The sequence below is a fragment of the Numida meleagris genome, chromosome 20 (assembly GCF_002078875.1).
Source record: "Numida meleagris isolate 19003 breed g44 Domestic line chromosome 20, NumMel1.0, whole genome shotgun sequence".
Classification (NCBI taxonomy): domain Eukaryota; kingdom Metazoa; phylum Chordata; class Aves; order Galliformes; family Numididae; genus Numida; species Numida meleagris.
Window position 1 is genome coordinate 4,426,026 of NC_034428.1, and position 14,675 is coordinate 4,440,700.

The 14,675-nt window shown below is 50.6% G+C and overlaps 1 protein-coding gene across 5 annotated transcripts in view; it reads left to right on the forward strand.

The window, feature by feature from the left end:
• Window positions 1–14,675, forward strand: part of SPEN (spen family transcriptional repressor) — a 56,500-nt gene extending 41,825 nt beyond the window's left edge. For 3 of the 5 annotated variants that reach the window (XM_021417294.1, XM_021417296.1, XM_021417298.1), the window contains 6 exons: window positions 1,168–1,268; window positions 4,377–12,297; window positions 12,806–13,207; window positions 13,454–13,648; window positions 13,946–14,104; window positions 14,485–14,675. In XM_021417294.1, the coding sequence (XP_021272969.1) occupies window positions 1,168–1,268; window positions 4,377–12,297; window positions 12,806–13,207; window positions 13,454–13,648; window positions 13,946–14,104; window positions 14,485–14,616 (8,910 nt within the window). In that variant the 3' untranslated portion in view covers window positions 14,617–14,675. The remainder of the gene's footprint in view (window positions 1–1,167; window positions 1,269–4,376; window positions 12,298–12,805; window positions 13,208–13,453; window positions 13,649–13,945; window positions 14,105–14,484) is intronic. The other 2 variants (XM_021417295.1, XM_021417297.1) reach the window with 1 other exon arrangement.

Genomic DNA, 14,675 nt, shown 5'->3' on the forward strand with positions numbered 1-14,675 from the left:
CTTGTCACGGCGGGGAGAAAACTAAAAGCTCTTCTAAAAAAAAAAAAAAAAAAGGATGGAGAGTGCTTTCTCCTGGAGCAACACTTAGCATCTGCAGAGGCATCTTGGATTTGGGTGAATATGGTAAAACCTGTTCTCAGTGTCCCATCAGTGCCGCTAAATGGGACGTGAGGTGTTAGCCACCCTCTGAATCACCTTCCTCCTCCTCCTTTCTTCTCTCCTAAAGAGTGGGTGATGATTTCAAGCGTGATCTCTCATCTGGTACGTTCACCTAGCAACTTCACACCCCCTGGGGTTAGGAGTTGGATATACTTTAGTTTCTGAGTGTGGTGGTTGAGTATAAGCAGCCTTCATACGGAATAAAATACATGTCCGTTCACAAGTTTCCTATCACGTGTCTGTGGGTCTTGCTCCTTAGTGACTTCGGAGTAAGCAACACCCTTAATGTCTGTATCTGTGCTCCATTGGTGTGGGTGTGCAAAAGTCTAGGCTGATGTAGAAAAGAAAACCAAAAATTCAAAACCCCAAGACTGCAAAAAAAAAAAAAAAAAAAAAAGCATTAGTGTGATGTACAGTTCATTAAATCCATTTTAATCATTAATTTTTGGCATCAGCTGTGCCATTGGCTTCTTAATATTCACACACCTAGCTAGAAAACAGACGACCTTGGAGCAGCTAGAACAGGGAGCTGCAATTCAGGATGCTTGGTTCCTTTCCCATCCCCACTGTTGCCTTGGTGTATAAACCCAGGCAAATAATGTGGAGTCTGAAAAGAATGATACTGACCGTGCGGAGACATAAGGCACTTTGGAGTTTTAAATGGAGCTGCAGCATTAGAAGCATCAGTACCATGACAATAACGTGTATTTTTCCTGCTGGCTTGCTGAGCAGAAGCTTCTCATGCACTTCTGGCCTTGCAGCTAGAACCCCAGCAAGGAAGTGGTTTCACAGATCCACACAGCAACACTGAGTTAAGAGAGAAAGGTTTTTTTCTCCTGGGGATGCGTAGGGTCGGCCAGTCCCAAGAAGCACTTGGCTTTTTTATTGTTAGAGAGGATAATCCCCATTTTCAGTTCAGCTCCCGTGCTCAGATTCCCCAGCAGACTTGAAGCGATGTTAAAATGGGATCTGTCTCATCCTGAACGTGATTAACCTTTTGTTTTTCAGGTGGATTTTGCAAATCGAGAAAGTCAGTTGGCATTTTATCATTCCATGGAGAAAACTGGTCAAGATATCAGAGACTTCTATGAAATGCTGGCAGAAAGAAGGCAAGTGTCTAATACTATTATTATCGTTTCTTACTTTCCCAGCATCATATTCAGTGCAATTCAACTTTCTTCAGGCCGATTTTTAAACACTGTGTTTTGTTCCTATCAGCTTTATCCTTTTAAAGTTTTGATAAAAACATTTTAGCATATTTTTACCACCTTCTACCTTCTCAACATTAAAACAAAAAACCACCCCCCCCCAAAACCAAAACACCCACCCACACAAAAAATCCCCAGCAAATGTTGGTGGCCAAGCTTAAGCTGTGCATTAAGGCAGACAGGATGTCACACATCTGAAGTGCAGACAGTTACTAAAATTCATCTGTAAGGTGGAGGTTGCAGCTGTCTGCTTGGTGTATGTTCAGCATTGAGGTTATGGTGACAGGTCACCGGGATGCAGTTGTGAGCCATGCGCCATTTCCTAAGAATGCAAAGAGTAGTTTATCTGTAACACCTTAACCCTCGGCAGTCATGTCTATGATGACAGTGTTTGCATATAGCCTCATCAGCTCCTGCTGCTCATCTCTTGAGCAGAGTAAAATTTGGTCTTCTACCTACCCCTTGTCAAGAGGTTAGTTGGTTAACTCCATAAAACAATAAAAATGAGTGAGGATGCTTTTTTTTTTTTTAATATATGAAAAAATGTGTTGGTGTCCACCTACAGCATCTGTCAAGTTCGTTTCTGACCATTCTGTGTAGGCTGCAAAGTCTCATGCTGCCTCTGAACGGCTGCTTTTGTCTGCATACCCTGGCTGAAAGCAGCCTTGCTCAGAAGCACTCTTCATTTTGTTCTTATTTTTCCCCTCTGGTGACTGAATGGAACATCAGTGTTTTTATTACTAGTGACAGCGGTGAAGGCTGAGAAGCAGGACATTTTGGTTTTGTGTGGGTGCATTTTTGTTACCTTCCAATGCTGGCTTATTTGTTAGGGTTCTACCTATCAATAAGCTCAGCGTGACTTGGACTTTGATTGTACCCGTGTGCTAGATAAATCTAATGTTTATTTTTTTTAACAGCAAAATAGATTGAATTAACATACATCCAAAATTGCCAGATGTAAAAGTGGAGAGAGTTTAGAAATTGGCGATCAGGATTTGCATAATGGAAATAAGAACGTTCATTCCCCAGTTCTTGCCAGGTGCTGTGATGGGCCAGCAAGCAGGCAGTAGTCATTTTCTCTGAACTACACCAAACTGGGAAAAGAGTAGTGCATTTTCAGATGTCTCTTAATGCACAGAAGTCAGCTTGGGCCTGTCTTCACTGTGAAATAATTCTGTACATTTATTTCTGGAACAACCTGCTACTTGGGTACATGGTAGACTGGTTTTTCCTTTTCTGTCATTACATTCACATTGTCATTACTAGATACTTTGGAGTAATGAATCACGGAGTGACTGAACGAGCTCTGCAGTGTCTTGTCATTCTGCATCTTCTGGTCTCCCAGGCTCCTTCTGGCTGTTCACTGTCCCTGGCAATGTTGCTGGGTATTGCACCAGCCGGGTTTCCTTACGTTTTACATGTGCTCAGTCTAAACAGGACTCAAACAAGAACAGATACATTTATTCACTTCAGAGAAGTTGCACTGGTACAACATTGAGGAATAAGCTCACCAGGTTAATGCAGCAAACCAGAGTGCTGTGCGTCCCTGCAGAAAATCGGGAAATGTTCTTCACAGCCATTACAAAACCATATCATGTGGTGTTTCACCCGCAGCAGGCTCATGTGAATGTGAGCATATCCAGTTCTGCAGCCTGTGGGCTGTGAAAATACAAATGGGATTTCTTGAGTAGGAGGCTGGGGGCTGGGTTGTCTCTGGAATATCGTTGTGTGAGGTTGAATTGTGTCATATCACAACTGTTTAAAGCTGCCTAAGGTTTCTCACTGTTAAAGCTCCAAGGAGCGATGGTTTTGGGGCAGAGTGCAGGTGGAGCAACGCGTGGTGCAGGAGCAACGCCATTTATCCTAAGGATCATAAATTATTTAGAAACGGATGAGACTGCCTCGGTGTGTGGAGTCGCCAATCTCCCCATTTTTTCCTCTTAGTAAATTGTTACGGAATACAAATGGTGCATTTTGTGTCTGGTTTCGTATCTGTTGATTAAAATGAAGAGTTAACAAACATGGCAACTTCCCTCTTCCTATGTGTTCACTTACAGCTGCCTTTCACAACATCCCTCTTTGCTTGCAGAGTGAGGTGTTTGGGTTTTTGACTTCCATGTTAAGCCCTGTGTCTATTATTACTATTATTATTATTATTATTATTTTGTACATTTCTTTACTAGCTTTCAGAATAAAACATAGGCTGTGAAGCTCAGTTATTATATGTAAAATAGAGCATGCAGAACACTCTGTAAAGGTGGAGGATAGGAGTATGAGCTCTGTGCCACCCCTGTATCCTGCCCCTCTGCCAAACAGTCACATTCAGTGTTAGGAATTGCTTCTTTTTGCAGTTTGGGGGGTATCAAGTGATAATGCTAATTGCTTGACTTGCTTTGCTGAGTGCTTCCTGGGAATTTGCCCACTCTTGCAAGTGGGCTGATATTTTGTTGATTTGGTCTGTAAATAGGCAATGCCAGCATATCACACATAGTAAAAGAGCTAATTTTGGAATTTAAAGATCATTTCAGGGTTTTAGGATTTTTAAAGAACTGATATTACCATTTCACGACTTAGAAATGGAGACGTTCCGGCCTTGAATTTTGACTTGACTCATGTTTTCAGAGGTAGGTAGAGACTGTCTGTGCTCCATGAGATGGAGTGGTCTTCACCATGACCATGTGTGTCCACCAGTGCTAGGTAGGCTTTGTCCTAATGTGATGGAGTATCTGAAATTGGCAAAACAACGCAGTAAGGCTGACGAAAGGATACTTGGCAAAGCTGTTACCAAATGACCAATTAATTAACTGCGTACAGTATTTGAAGCACACAAAGCGTTGAATCCACAGTGTCCTGATTCATTGTTGTTAAACCTCTTTACGCAGTGGTGCGCAGTTGCCTTAGTACACATATAAATAAATTACTGTAAAATGATTCACCTGCGTGACAAAGGTGGTAATGCAGTACATTGGTTGAGAGGGAGAACTGATTGCCCTGGTTTTCTTTTTTTAGCAGGGATGAAAGAAGAGGATCTTACGAATACGCCCCTGATCGTACTTACTATGAGACTGTTAGGACTCCCGGGACCTATCCTGAAGATCCTCGTCGAGAATACCCAGCTCGAGGCAGAGAATTTTATGCAGAATGGGATCCTTACCAAGGAGACTACTACGACCCACGCTACTACGATGACCCACGCGAGTACCGGGATTACAGAGGTGATCCGTATGAGCAAGACATAAGGGAGTACAGCTACAGGCAACGGGAGAGAGAGAGGGAGAGGGAACGGTTTGAATCCGATCGCGACAGAGATCACGAGAGGAGACCGATTGAACGTAGCCAGAGCCCCACGCACTCCAGGCGTCCGCAGAGTCCTGGGGCATCTCCCTCGCAATCGGAAAGGCTGCAGAGTGATTCAGAGAGGAGGATCTACAGCAGGTCATCGGATCGCAGTGGAAGTTGCAGCTCTCTGTCTCCTCCGCGATACGACAAGCTCGACAAAGCCCGTGTAGAACGTTACGCAAAAAACGAGAAAACAGAGAAGGAGCGAGCTTTCGACCAGGAGAGAGCTGACAAAGACAAACGCCTGGTGAGGAAGGAGAAGCCGGAAAAACTAGAAAAGGAGAAAACAGATAAGCAAAAACGAAAAGCAAAAATCCATTCACCCAGCTCCCAGTCTTCTGAAACTGATCAAGAGAATGAGAGAGAGCCCAGCCCTGAAAAATTAAAGGGCAATAGTAAACAGAGTAAAGAGAGAGGTGACAAAGAAGGGACAGCTAAGAACCGTCTAGAGCTAATGCCTTGTGTAGTGCTGACGCGAGTAAAAGAAAAGGAAGGGAAAGTTATTGATCAGCCTACTTTGGAGAAACTGAGAGCAAAGCTTGATAATGACACTATGAAGTCCCCTCTTCTTGAACAAAAAACACAGACATCTCAAGCTGAGCAAACAAAGTCTGATCAGTCTAAACTGGAACCTGTCAGAACCAAGGTACAAAAAGAGAAAGCCCTTGCCAGCCACATAGAAGTGGTTGATAAAGAGGGAAAAGTGAAACCCAAAAAGCACTTGAAGACAGAGCAGACTTCTGAGGGGGCAAATGCAGTAGATTTAGACAAGCTGGAGGCTCGTAAAAGACGTTTTGCTGATGCAAATCTGAAGCTTGACAGGCAAAAACTGGAAGCAAAAAGAAGCAGCCAGGATGAGGAAGATGCACGTGTAGCTTTGAAAAAACAACTTGATGCAACAACTTCATCTAGAGAAGGTACAATGTTAAGGGAAGGAGAATTGGAGAGAAAGCCCCTGAGGAAGGAGATGCTTAAAAGGGAATCTAAAAAAATGAGACTGGAAAGACTCATTCCTGGTACTAGTCCCAAAGAAATTCAGGAGACTCTTAATGTTGGCGGGATTGGCATGCGTCCCACTCTAGATTTGCAGGCAAGGCTAATTGAGGCAGCTGATGAGGCAGTGGAAGTTCAAGAGCTCCCTTCTAAAAAATTGAATCCGGTAAAGTCCCAGCATAAACAAGCACAGTTACTAGATGATCATGGAACAGAGAGAGAAGACGCAAAGAAGAATTACTCTGGTCTTCCAGAAGACACGTCTGACCATAAGCTTGGCCAAGAGAAACCTCAGCCAACTGAAACAGAGGAGAAAATTGGCATTGACATTGACCACACGCAAAGTTACAGGAAGCAAATGGAGCAAAGTCGCAGGTTAAAACAGCAGCTGGAAATGGAGATTGCAAAGTCTGAGAAGTTTGGCAGTCCGAAGAAAGATGTAGATGAGTATGAAAGACGGAGCTTGGTCCATGAGGTGGGAAAACCTCCGCAAGATGTCACCGATGACTCTCCACCAAGTAAAAGGAAAAAGGCCGACCAGTTTGACTTTGAAATTAGCACTAAAAGAGAAAGAAACTACAGAAGTTCCCGTCAGGTGAGTGAAGACTCTGAAAGGACATCGTGTTCGCCTAGTATCAGGCAATTCCCTTTCCATGAAGATGATGACACGCTAGATTCTCCAAGGCTCATGCCATTAAAGGAAACCAAAGAGTCACCTAAAATAGAAGAAAAAGGTCTTTCCTATTCCAATATGACAGTGAGGGAGGACTCCCTGAAATTCAATCCTTACGATTCCAGCAGAAGGGAGCAGATGGCAGAAATGGCTAAAATAAAACTGTCTGTCCTGAGCTCTGAAGATGACTCAAGTAGATGGGAAACACAAGTGAAGCAGGAGCCTGGAAGAGTTGATATTAGCTTTCCTAGCAGCATTGTCAAAAGAGATGGCATACGTAAGCGGTCTGTACGAGACCTGGAACCCGGGGAGGTGCCTTCAGATTCGGATGATGACAGTGAAAACAAACCCCATTCTCCAAAAGCCTCGTCTTTGTTAGAGGGTTCCAGGTTATCTTTTTTATTGAGGGACAGAGAAGAGAAGTTACGCGAAAGGGAGGAAAGACTGTCGAGTTCCTTAGAAAGAAACAAATTTTATTCTTTCGCACTGGACAAGACAATCACACCAGACACAAAGGCCTTGCTTGAAAGAGCTAAATCCCTGTCTTCCTCCAGAGAAGAAAACTGGTCCTTTCTAGACTGGGATTCAAGATTTGCTAGTTTTAGAAATAATAAAGACAAAGAGAAAGTGGACTCAGCTCCTAGACCTATTCCGTCTTGGTATATGAAAAAGAAAAAAATCAGGACTGATTCAGAAGGTGGAAAACTGGATGATAAGAAAGAAGATCATAAAGAAGAAGAACAGGAGAGGCAGGAACTGTTCGCTTCTCGTTTCTTGCATAGTTCAATCTTTGAACAGGACTCCAAGCGCCTGCAGCATTTGGAGAGAAAAGATGATGATCTTGACTTCATTTCTGGTAGATTGTATGGGAGACAGTCTTCCTCCGATGGGACTAACAGTGCAGCTGACTTGGTGCAAGAACCAGTTGTGCTTTTCCACAGTAGATTTATTGAACTAACACGAATGCAGCAAAAAGAAAAAGAGAAAGATCAGAAACCAAAAGAAGTGGAAAAACAGGAAGATAAAGAGAATCGGCCCAAAACACCAGAAACGGTTCCTGATAGTAAAGAACCAGAACATAAAACGTCCTCGGTAGCCGGTCCCTCCTCTGTCGCTGCCCTACCCCAGGAACCAACACCAGTTGCTTCTGAGAAGGTCGCAGAAAAAATAGTCGTGGAAACAACTTCTGTAAAAGAAGAAAAACCATCTGAGCCTGTTTCTGCAGCAGAGGAACAAAAACCTTTCCCTGAACTTGCTGCTCCTGTCAAAGTGGAACCACCTGAGCAAACGGAACCCCCACCAGTCAGTGAAGCCAGTAAAGACGTTCCTACAGCCGCAGCACCGGAGGAAGATGCAGTGGCAACAGAACATCCTTCATACTTGGATACCAAACCTCCTACTCCCGGAGCTTCGTTTTCCCAAGTGGACATGGGCGTAGATCCAGAACCTGAGAGTGCCCAGTTGATTCCGCCTCCACCGAAGCAAGGCCAGAAGTCTGATGAGGCTGCTGAACCGAAGGAGGAAAATCCTCTGCCTCCTGCCAGCGCTGACGCTGGTGCAAGTCAAAAGGCTGAGGCAGCTGCCGAGGTCCTGCCTCCTGTTTCTGACAACGATATGGAAGTTGAACCTCCGGTTGTTGTAAAAGATAAAAAATCTTACAAGAGTAAACGTTCCAAGACCCCTGTACAGTCAGCGGCAGCTAGCGTCACGGAAAAGCCCGTCACGAGGAAGAGCGAAAGAATTGACCGTGAAAAACTCAAAAGGTCGAGCTCTCCTCGAGGGGAAGTGCAGAAACTTTCTGAATTGAAAGTGGAGGCAGAGAAAGTTTCGAGGAATGCTGCTAAGTCCCCTAGTTCTGCCGCGGAGCCAGAAAACGTGGAGCCAAGCTTGCCCATAGGCCGAACGAGGCGCAGAAATGTCCGGTCAGTCTATGCTACCACAGGAGACAACGAGGGCCCATCTCCTGTGAAGGACTTTGTGGAGGTCACTAGATCCACCAGGAAGAGAGGGGAAAAAGAACCGCAGGAAATGGTGACCACTGTCCCTACGACACCCAGAAGAGGAAGACCTCCCAAAACCCGCCGTAAGCCAGAGGAGGACATCTCTCCTATAAAGACAGAACCGGTACAACAAGAAGCGGAGGAGGCTGAAGCTAAGGAAGCCACCGAAGCTCCCAAGCCTGCGGAGGGATGGAGGTCACCTCGGTCCCAGAAGCTGACACACAGTCACTCATCTGCTGCTACGGGTCAGCAGGGGAAGAAAGGGAAGAACGAACCAAAAGCTGATACCTCGGCTGAATCTGAGGATGCTGCTGAAAGAAGCGGTCAGGAATCAAGTGTTAGCGACAACAGCAATAAAGCAAAAGCAACTGAGAAAGAGCTGGCAGCAAGCGAACAGAAACGTGATAGGAAAGAAGTGGATGCAGAGAAAAACCAGCTGGAAATCTCCGCCGCTGAGATGACTGAGAAGAAGCCGGTGCCAGAAAAGGTTACGAAATCCAAAAGGGGAAGGTACAAAAATACCAAAACTGTTGTAGATAAAGCGTCAGTGTGTCTCAAAAATGTAGAAATACGCCTCAATGTCGATGAAGTCAAGGGTGCCTTGAGGCCAGCTGAGGAAGAAGCGGAGCCCATGGCGGCATCACCAGCAAAAATCAAAAGCCCACAGAAAGAGGACATCTTGCCACCCCACTTTGGTAAGAATGAGGTCGAAGATTCATTCCAGGAAACAGAAAAAGAGGTGATGCGGGAGCCGAAGCAATCCCCTGAGGCTGCCCAATTAGCAAAACAGATTGAGCTCGAGCAGGCTGTGGAGCATATTGCAAAACTCACCGAGACGCCTCCGTCGATGACTGCCTACAAGGAGCCGACAGCGGATGTGCATGAGGTTCGTCAGGAGGAGGAAGGAGACAAACCCGCCCATCAGGCCAGCGAGACAGAGCTGGCAGCAGCTATCGGATCCATCATCAATGATATTTCTGGGGAGACGGAAAGCTTTCCTGCACCCCCAACCTATCCCACTGAATCGGAAGCGGAAATCCCGCCTGAGCCCCTGGTGTTACCGTCACCTCGGGAGGAAATGGAACCCGAAACTGATCAGGCAGTGAACAACATCCTCGAGGCAGAAGCTGCTGTTGAGGCCCCGGTGCAGCCGGTTGCCAGCTCTGCCCCACTGGCGGTGGAGACGGAGAGCAAGGACACGGAGGTCAGCTTCAGCGAGTCGTCCAACTCCGCGCAGGAGACGGAGACCCTGCAGGAGGCTGAAGTTGCACGGAAGGAAAAGGGCCGTCAGAAGGCCACACGGCAGAGGCGCAAGAGGAGCACGGGCAGGAAGGGCGACGTCGCCGAAGTCAATGCCTATGAGCCAGAGAGGGTACAGAGCAGGTCTCCTCCTGCCAGCGAGGTAAAGGCGAAACCCGAGGAAGCCCTGAAGGAGGAAAAGCAACCTAAAGCTGCCACTCAGGTGTCTGTGGAGCCAAGCGCTGCCGACAGCAGCAAGGCTGCATCTGCAGACGTCATTGTGGATGCGCCCGAAGCCGCTGCTGAGAGCAGTGCCTCTCCCAAAGCCCCCGCACCCTCTCCTCTGGACCTGCCGGCCCCGCCGCCTTCTACCGACGAGGGGAGTCAGAGCAGCTTCAAGATACGGTCACCCATGGAGAACACACCCATCACGCCACCCAGCGTCCCCAGCGCTGCCGTTCCCACCATTCCTTCGGCAGCCGTGGCCAAGCTGCCCGCCCCGGTGCCTGCCGCCATCGTCCCCCTTCACTCCGGCGCTGCCAAGGTGCCCGAGTGGATCGTAAGGCACGAGGAGCCCCGCGCCCGCTCCACGCCACCACCCGCTCTCCCCCCTGACACAAAGGCCTCGGACATCGACACCAATTCGAGCACTTTGAGGAAGATACTGATGGAACCCAAGTACGTCTCGGCCACGAGCATAACCTCCACGCACGTGACGACGACGCACGTGGAGCCGGTGAGCGCGCCCCGCTTGGAGGAGGCCCCTCTGCACCCTGTCATAGAGGCCATCAAACCCGTGTCGGAGGAGAAGCCGGCCGTGCCCATCACGAACGCTCTGGACCCACCGGTGGCTGAAGCGCCGGTTTTCAGCGAGAAGGAAAAGATCAGTACTGTGATCGCCCCCAAAGCCACTTCGGTCATAAGCAGGATGCCCCACAGCGTCGACCTGGAGGAGGCTCCGAGGATCACCTTGGTGAAGCAAGCCCCCCAGACCCCGACGTGTCTCGTGAATGCCCCCTCGCCGAAATTTAAGCAGAGGTCAAGCACGAACGACAACAGTCGGTTTCACCCAGGATCCATGTCCATCATTGAGGATCGGCCCGTAGAGACGGGCTCCAGCCCCGGGCTGCGGGTGAACACGTCGGAAGGCGTTGTGCTGCTGAGTTACTCGGGGCAGAAGACGGAAGGCCCGCAGCGAATTAGCGCGAAGATCAGTCAGATTCCCCCGGCCAGCGCCGTCGACATTGAATTCCAGCAGTCTGTATCCAAGTCTCAGATCAAGCAGGAACCTATCACACCGTCGCAGCCGACGCCGAAGGGCTCTCAGAGCTCCGCGGGCTACGGGACTGTTTCCACCCATTCTCCTTTGGTGCTGGGAACGCAGCCCTACAATATGTCTCCCGTGATCTCCTCTGTCAAACAGGAGCGCGTGACGTTGGAGAAGTCTGACTCGGCCCACCTGGCTGCCCAGCCTCCGGCCTCGCAGCCCGGCAAGGTTCTCACGCAGACTGTCAACACTCCTCCCGTGCTTGTTGTCAACAAAAAACTGCCCGATCCGGCGGCTCTGAAAGTGGAGACCAAGACTCTGCAGCCCTCCAACCTGAGCCCTGGGGTCAGCCCTCACCACCCTTCCCTCTCCGGGAAGATGCATTCGGAAGCAAACCACGTCAGCTCGGGGCCCAGCACCCCAACCGATCGGGCTATTTCCCACCTGGCGGTCACCAAACAGGAGCCGCACTCGCCGCGGACCAGCGGGCACTCGCCGTCACCATTCCCACGCACTTGCCATCCCGGCAGCACGTCATCCCCGGCTCTGTCAAGCAGCACCCCGGTCATGCTGGCACCGGGGATCCCCGTGCCTCAGTACATCTCCAGCATGCACCCGGAGCAATCCGTCATCATGCCCCCGCACAGCGTCACGCAGACCGTGTCCCTGGGCCACCTGTCCCAAGGGGAGGTGAGGATGAACACCCCTCCTCTCTCCGGAATTTCGTACAGCATACGCCCCGAAGCGCTCCACTCCCCCCGAGCCGCTCTGCAACCTCAGATCGAAATTAAACCTCAGCGATCCAGCACGCCCCAACCGGCTCCGATACGAGACATCGTCATGCCCCCTCTGTCCTCTCAGCATCCCCCCGAAGAGGAGATGCACTACCACCACACCACGGTGTGCAGGGGGCCGGCCCCCGTCCAGCCCGACGTGCTGGTGATGCAGCCGGATTACCGCATGCACCCCACCAGCATCAGGCTGGAGCAGTACAACGTGCCGCGGGACGTGCGGATGATCATGCATCCCCACATGGCCGCGGTGGGCGAGCACCACTCGGAAGGCAGACAGTCCCGGACGCCGGAGGGAGCCGGGAAAACGCCGCCTGTGAGCAAGACCCCGCAGCCTGGCAAAGAGACGCCGAAATCCTCCGAAGGCAAGATGGCCCACTCTCCTCACAGCGAGCCCCGGCTGCTCAGCGTCCCTTCCAGCAGCCAGCTCCCTGGCTTGCCGCTGTCGCAGCCGGTGGTGGTGCCGCACGGCGTGCAGATCATGCACCCCACGGGCAGCTCCTTCCACGACTACCGCTCGGTGTACGGCGACATGAGGAATTACCACACCGCGGCGCAGCTGGGACACCCGCAGTTCCCGGGCGCGTCGCCCATCGGGCTGCCTTCCCGGAGCATGACCCCGTCGCAGGTGAGAAGTGAGGCTGCTCCTTCTGCCTGAAATCATACGTGTTTTGAGCTTACAGCAGTTCTTTGCGATCAAGGGCTGAGCTCTTGGTTGTTCCAGCCCGGTTTAAGTTGGTTTCCGAAAGCATAGAGCTGTTTTTGTTTGGGCAGTGGAAGCTGAACGTTGCTTGGCATGAACAGACGCTAAAGAAACCTTATGTGCGGTGCAAAGCTTCCTTTGGTTTCTAGAGGCAGAGGTGCTGAGGGAGAACAGTCACCATCAAGATGCCAGGTGGGGCAGGCTGTGGTGGGTGGGTGCTGGGGCTGAGGGTGGCCCTGCAGATCTGGGCAGTGGAGCAGGGCCCAGGGTGGTGGTTTCGAGTATGGGAGGCTGCGGCAGCAGCACAGAAACATGTTCAGGTTACACTGCCCACAGTCTGATGGTGTCCCGGCAGTTTTATTGGTGAATCAACGAGCTCTGATAGGCCTGTGGTCTAATGCTGTTCCTTTTTCCCCCATTGCCTGCTTGCCAGGGTCTCCCAGAGGGTGAACACTCGCACCCCAGCCAGCCCGGACGCAGCAAGACTCCCCAGATCTCCCAGGATCCCAAGGGCCCGCCAGCGTCGGGGCCTGAACAGAGTCACCACCCCACTGTAAATAGGCATGCAGCACAGATAGACCCTCACGTCCACCTGCAGAGGGCACAAGCAGACACGGGCCAGACCTCCTACCCCTCGCCTGTTGCCATCTCGATGAAACAGGAGCTGCCGTCGCCGCACCAAGCTCAGGCAGTTCCCAAGCAGTCACTGTTCATCCCAACGACGTCGGGGCCGGGGCTGCCCCTCAACCGCCCCGAGCCCCAGGCCGCTCTGAAACAAGAGCCGTCTCCTCACGCTGTGTCGCAGAGACCTGTGGATATGGTTCAGCTTCTCACGGTAAGCACCGCGCCGTCGTCTTCAGGCCGGGAGCCTTGTGCTCCTTGCTTCCTGCTGGGAGAGAGGGAATCAGTGAGGTTCTGCCTCGCTCCTCCCATGCGTAGCACCAGAATCAGGCCTCTTGTGGAAGTATTAGAGGCAAACGAGCAGCTCTGATGGGATTTCCATCACAGTTAAGATCAGGAGAGAGAAGCGCTTCTTGCACCTCACTTTGTTCATTCATCTTAATGCTTCCTCTCCCTACAGAAATACCCCATCGTGTGGCAGGGCCTCTTGGCTCTAAAAAACGACACGGCCGCCGTTCAGCTTCACTTTGTCTCTGGAAACAACGTGCTGGCACACCGCTCCCTGCCCGCCCCCGAGGGAGGGCCCCCGCTGCGCATCGCTCAGCGCATGCGGCTCGAGGCCTCGCAGCTGGAGGGCGTTGCACGCAGGATGATGGTAGGGACCACAGCCCTCGTTCTCAGCTCACTTGGTTTGCTTTTCTCTGGGGTTCCGGGAGCAGCGGCCTCGTTCCTTCGGCAGGTGACGAGGAGCGGGTATTTCCAGCTGGGAAAGCAGAGCGTTGAAGTCAGCCATCCTGCAGCTGGGGAACAAACCCACGGGGTGGCGGGGGTGACTTCGAAGGAGTTCCAAGAGGGTTTTGTGCTGAGGGCTTGCAGGCAGTGGAGGTGCATTAGGAGCGGGCCTGTTCCGTGCCAGCGTTTGACTTAAAGGCTGATTTTCTTTCTTTTCCAGGTGGAGAGCGATTACTGCCTGCTCCTGGCCTTGCCTTGTGGACGAGACCAGGAAGATGTGGTGAATCAGACTGAGTCACTGAAGGCTGCGTTCATCAGCTACCTGCAGGCCAAACAAGCTGCAGGAATCATCAACGTTCCCAACCCTGGCTCTAATCAGGTACGGGCGAGCAGAGCGGCGAAACTTTGGAGAGGAACCAGCTCAAAGCTGTGCATCAATAACGGGAGCTGCAGCCTCCCAGCCCGGGTCTTCACTCAGGGTTGTAGTTAAGGTGCCTCATTTTATCACTGAAACAACCCCATCCGCTGACACTGCTCCAGAACCAGTACTGAGTGCAAACCCAGAAACCCCAGACAGTGGTTTTGTTCTTTACAGCCCTAGGCTGAGAAGAGAACGAACCCATTTCCCATCTCTTCCTCAGCCTAGCTGATAACACGCGTCCTCTGCTTTTCAAAACGAGGAGGGGGGGGGGGTGGGATTCTCTGTCCCGTGGCTGCGTGCAGTCCACCTGTCTCACCCCGTTCCCTCTCTCCCCGCAGCCTGCCTACGTTCTGCAGATCTTCCCACCCTGTGAGTTCTCAGAGAGCCACCTGTCCCGCCTGGCCCCCGACCTCCTCGCCAGCATCTCCAACATCTCTCCTCACCTGATGATCGTCATCGCGTCCGTATGAGCTGGTTCCTGCTATACTGACTTATTTTGGGTTGGTTTTTTTTTTTTTTTTTTTTTTTT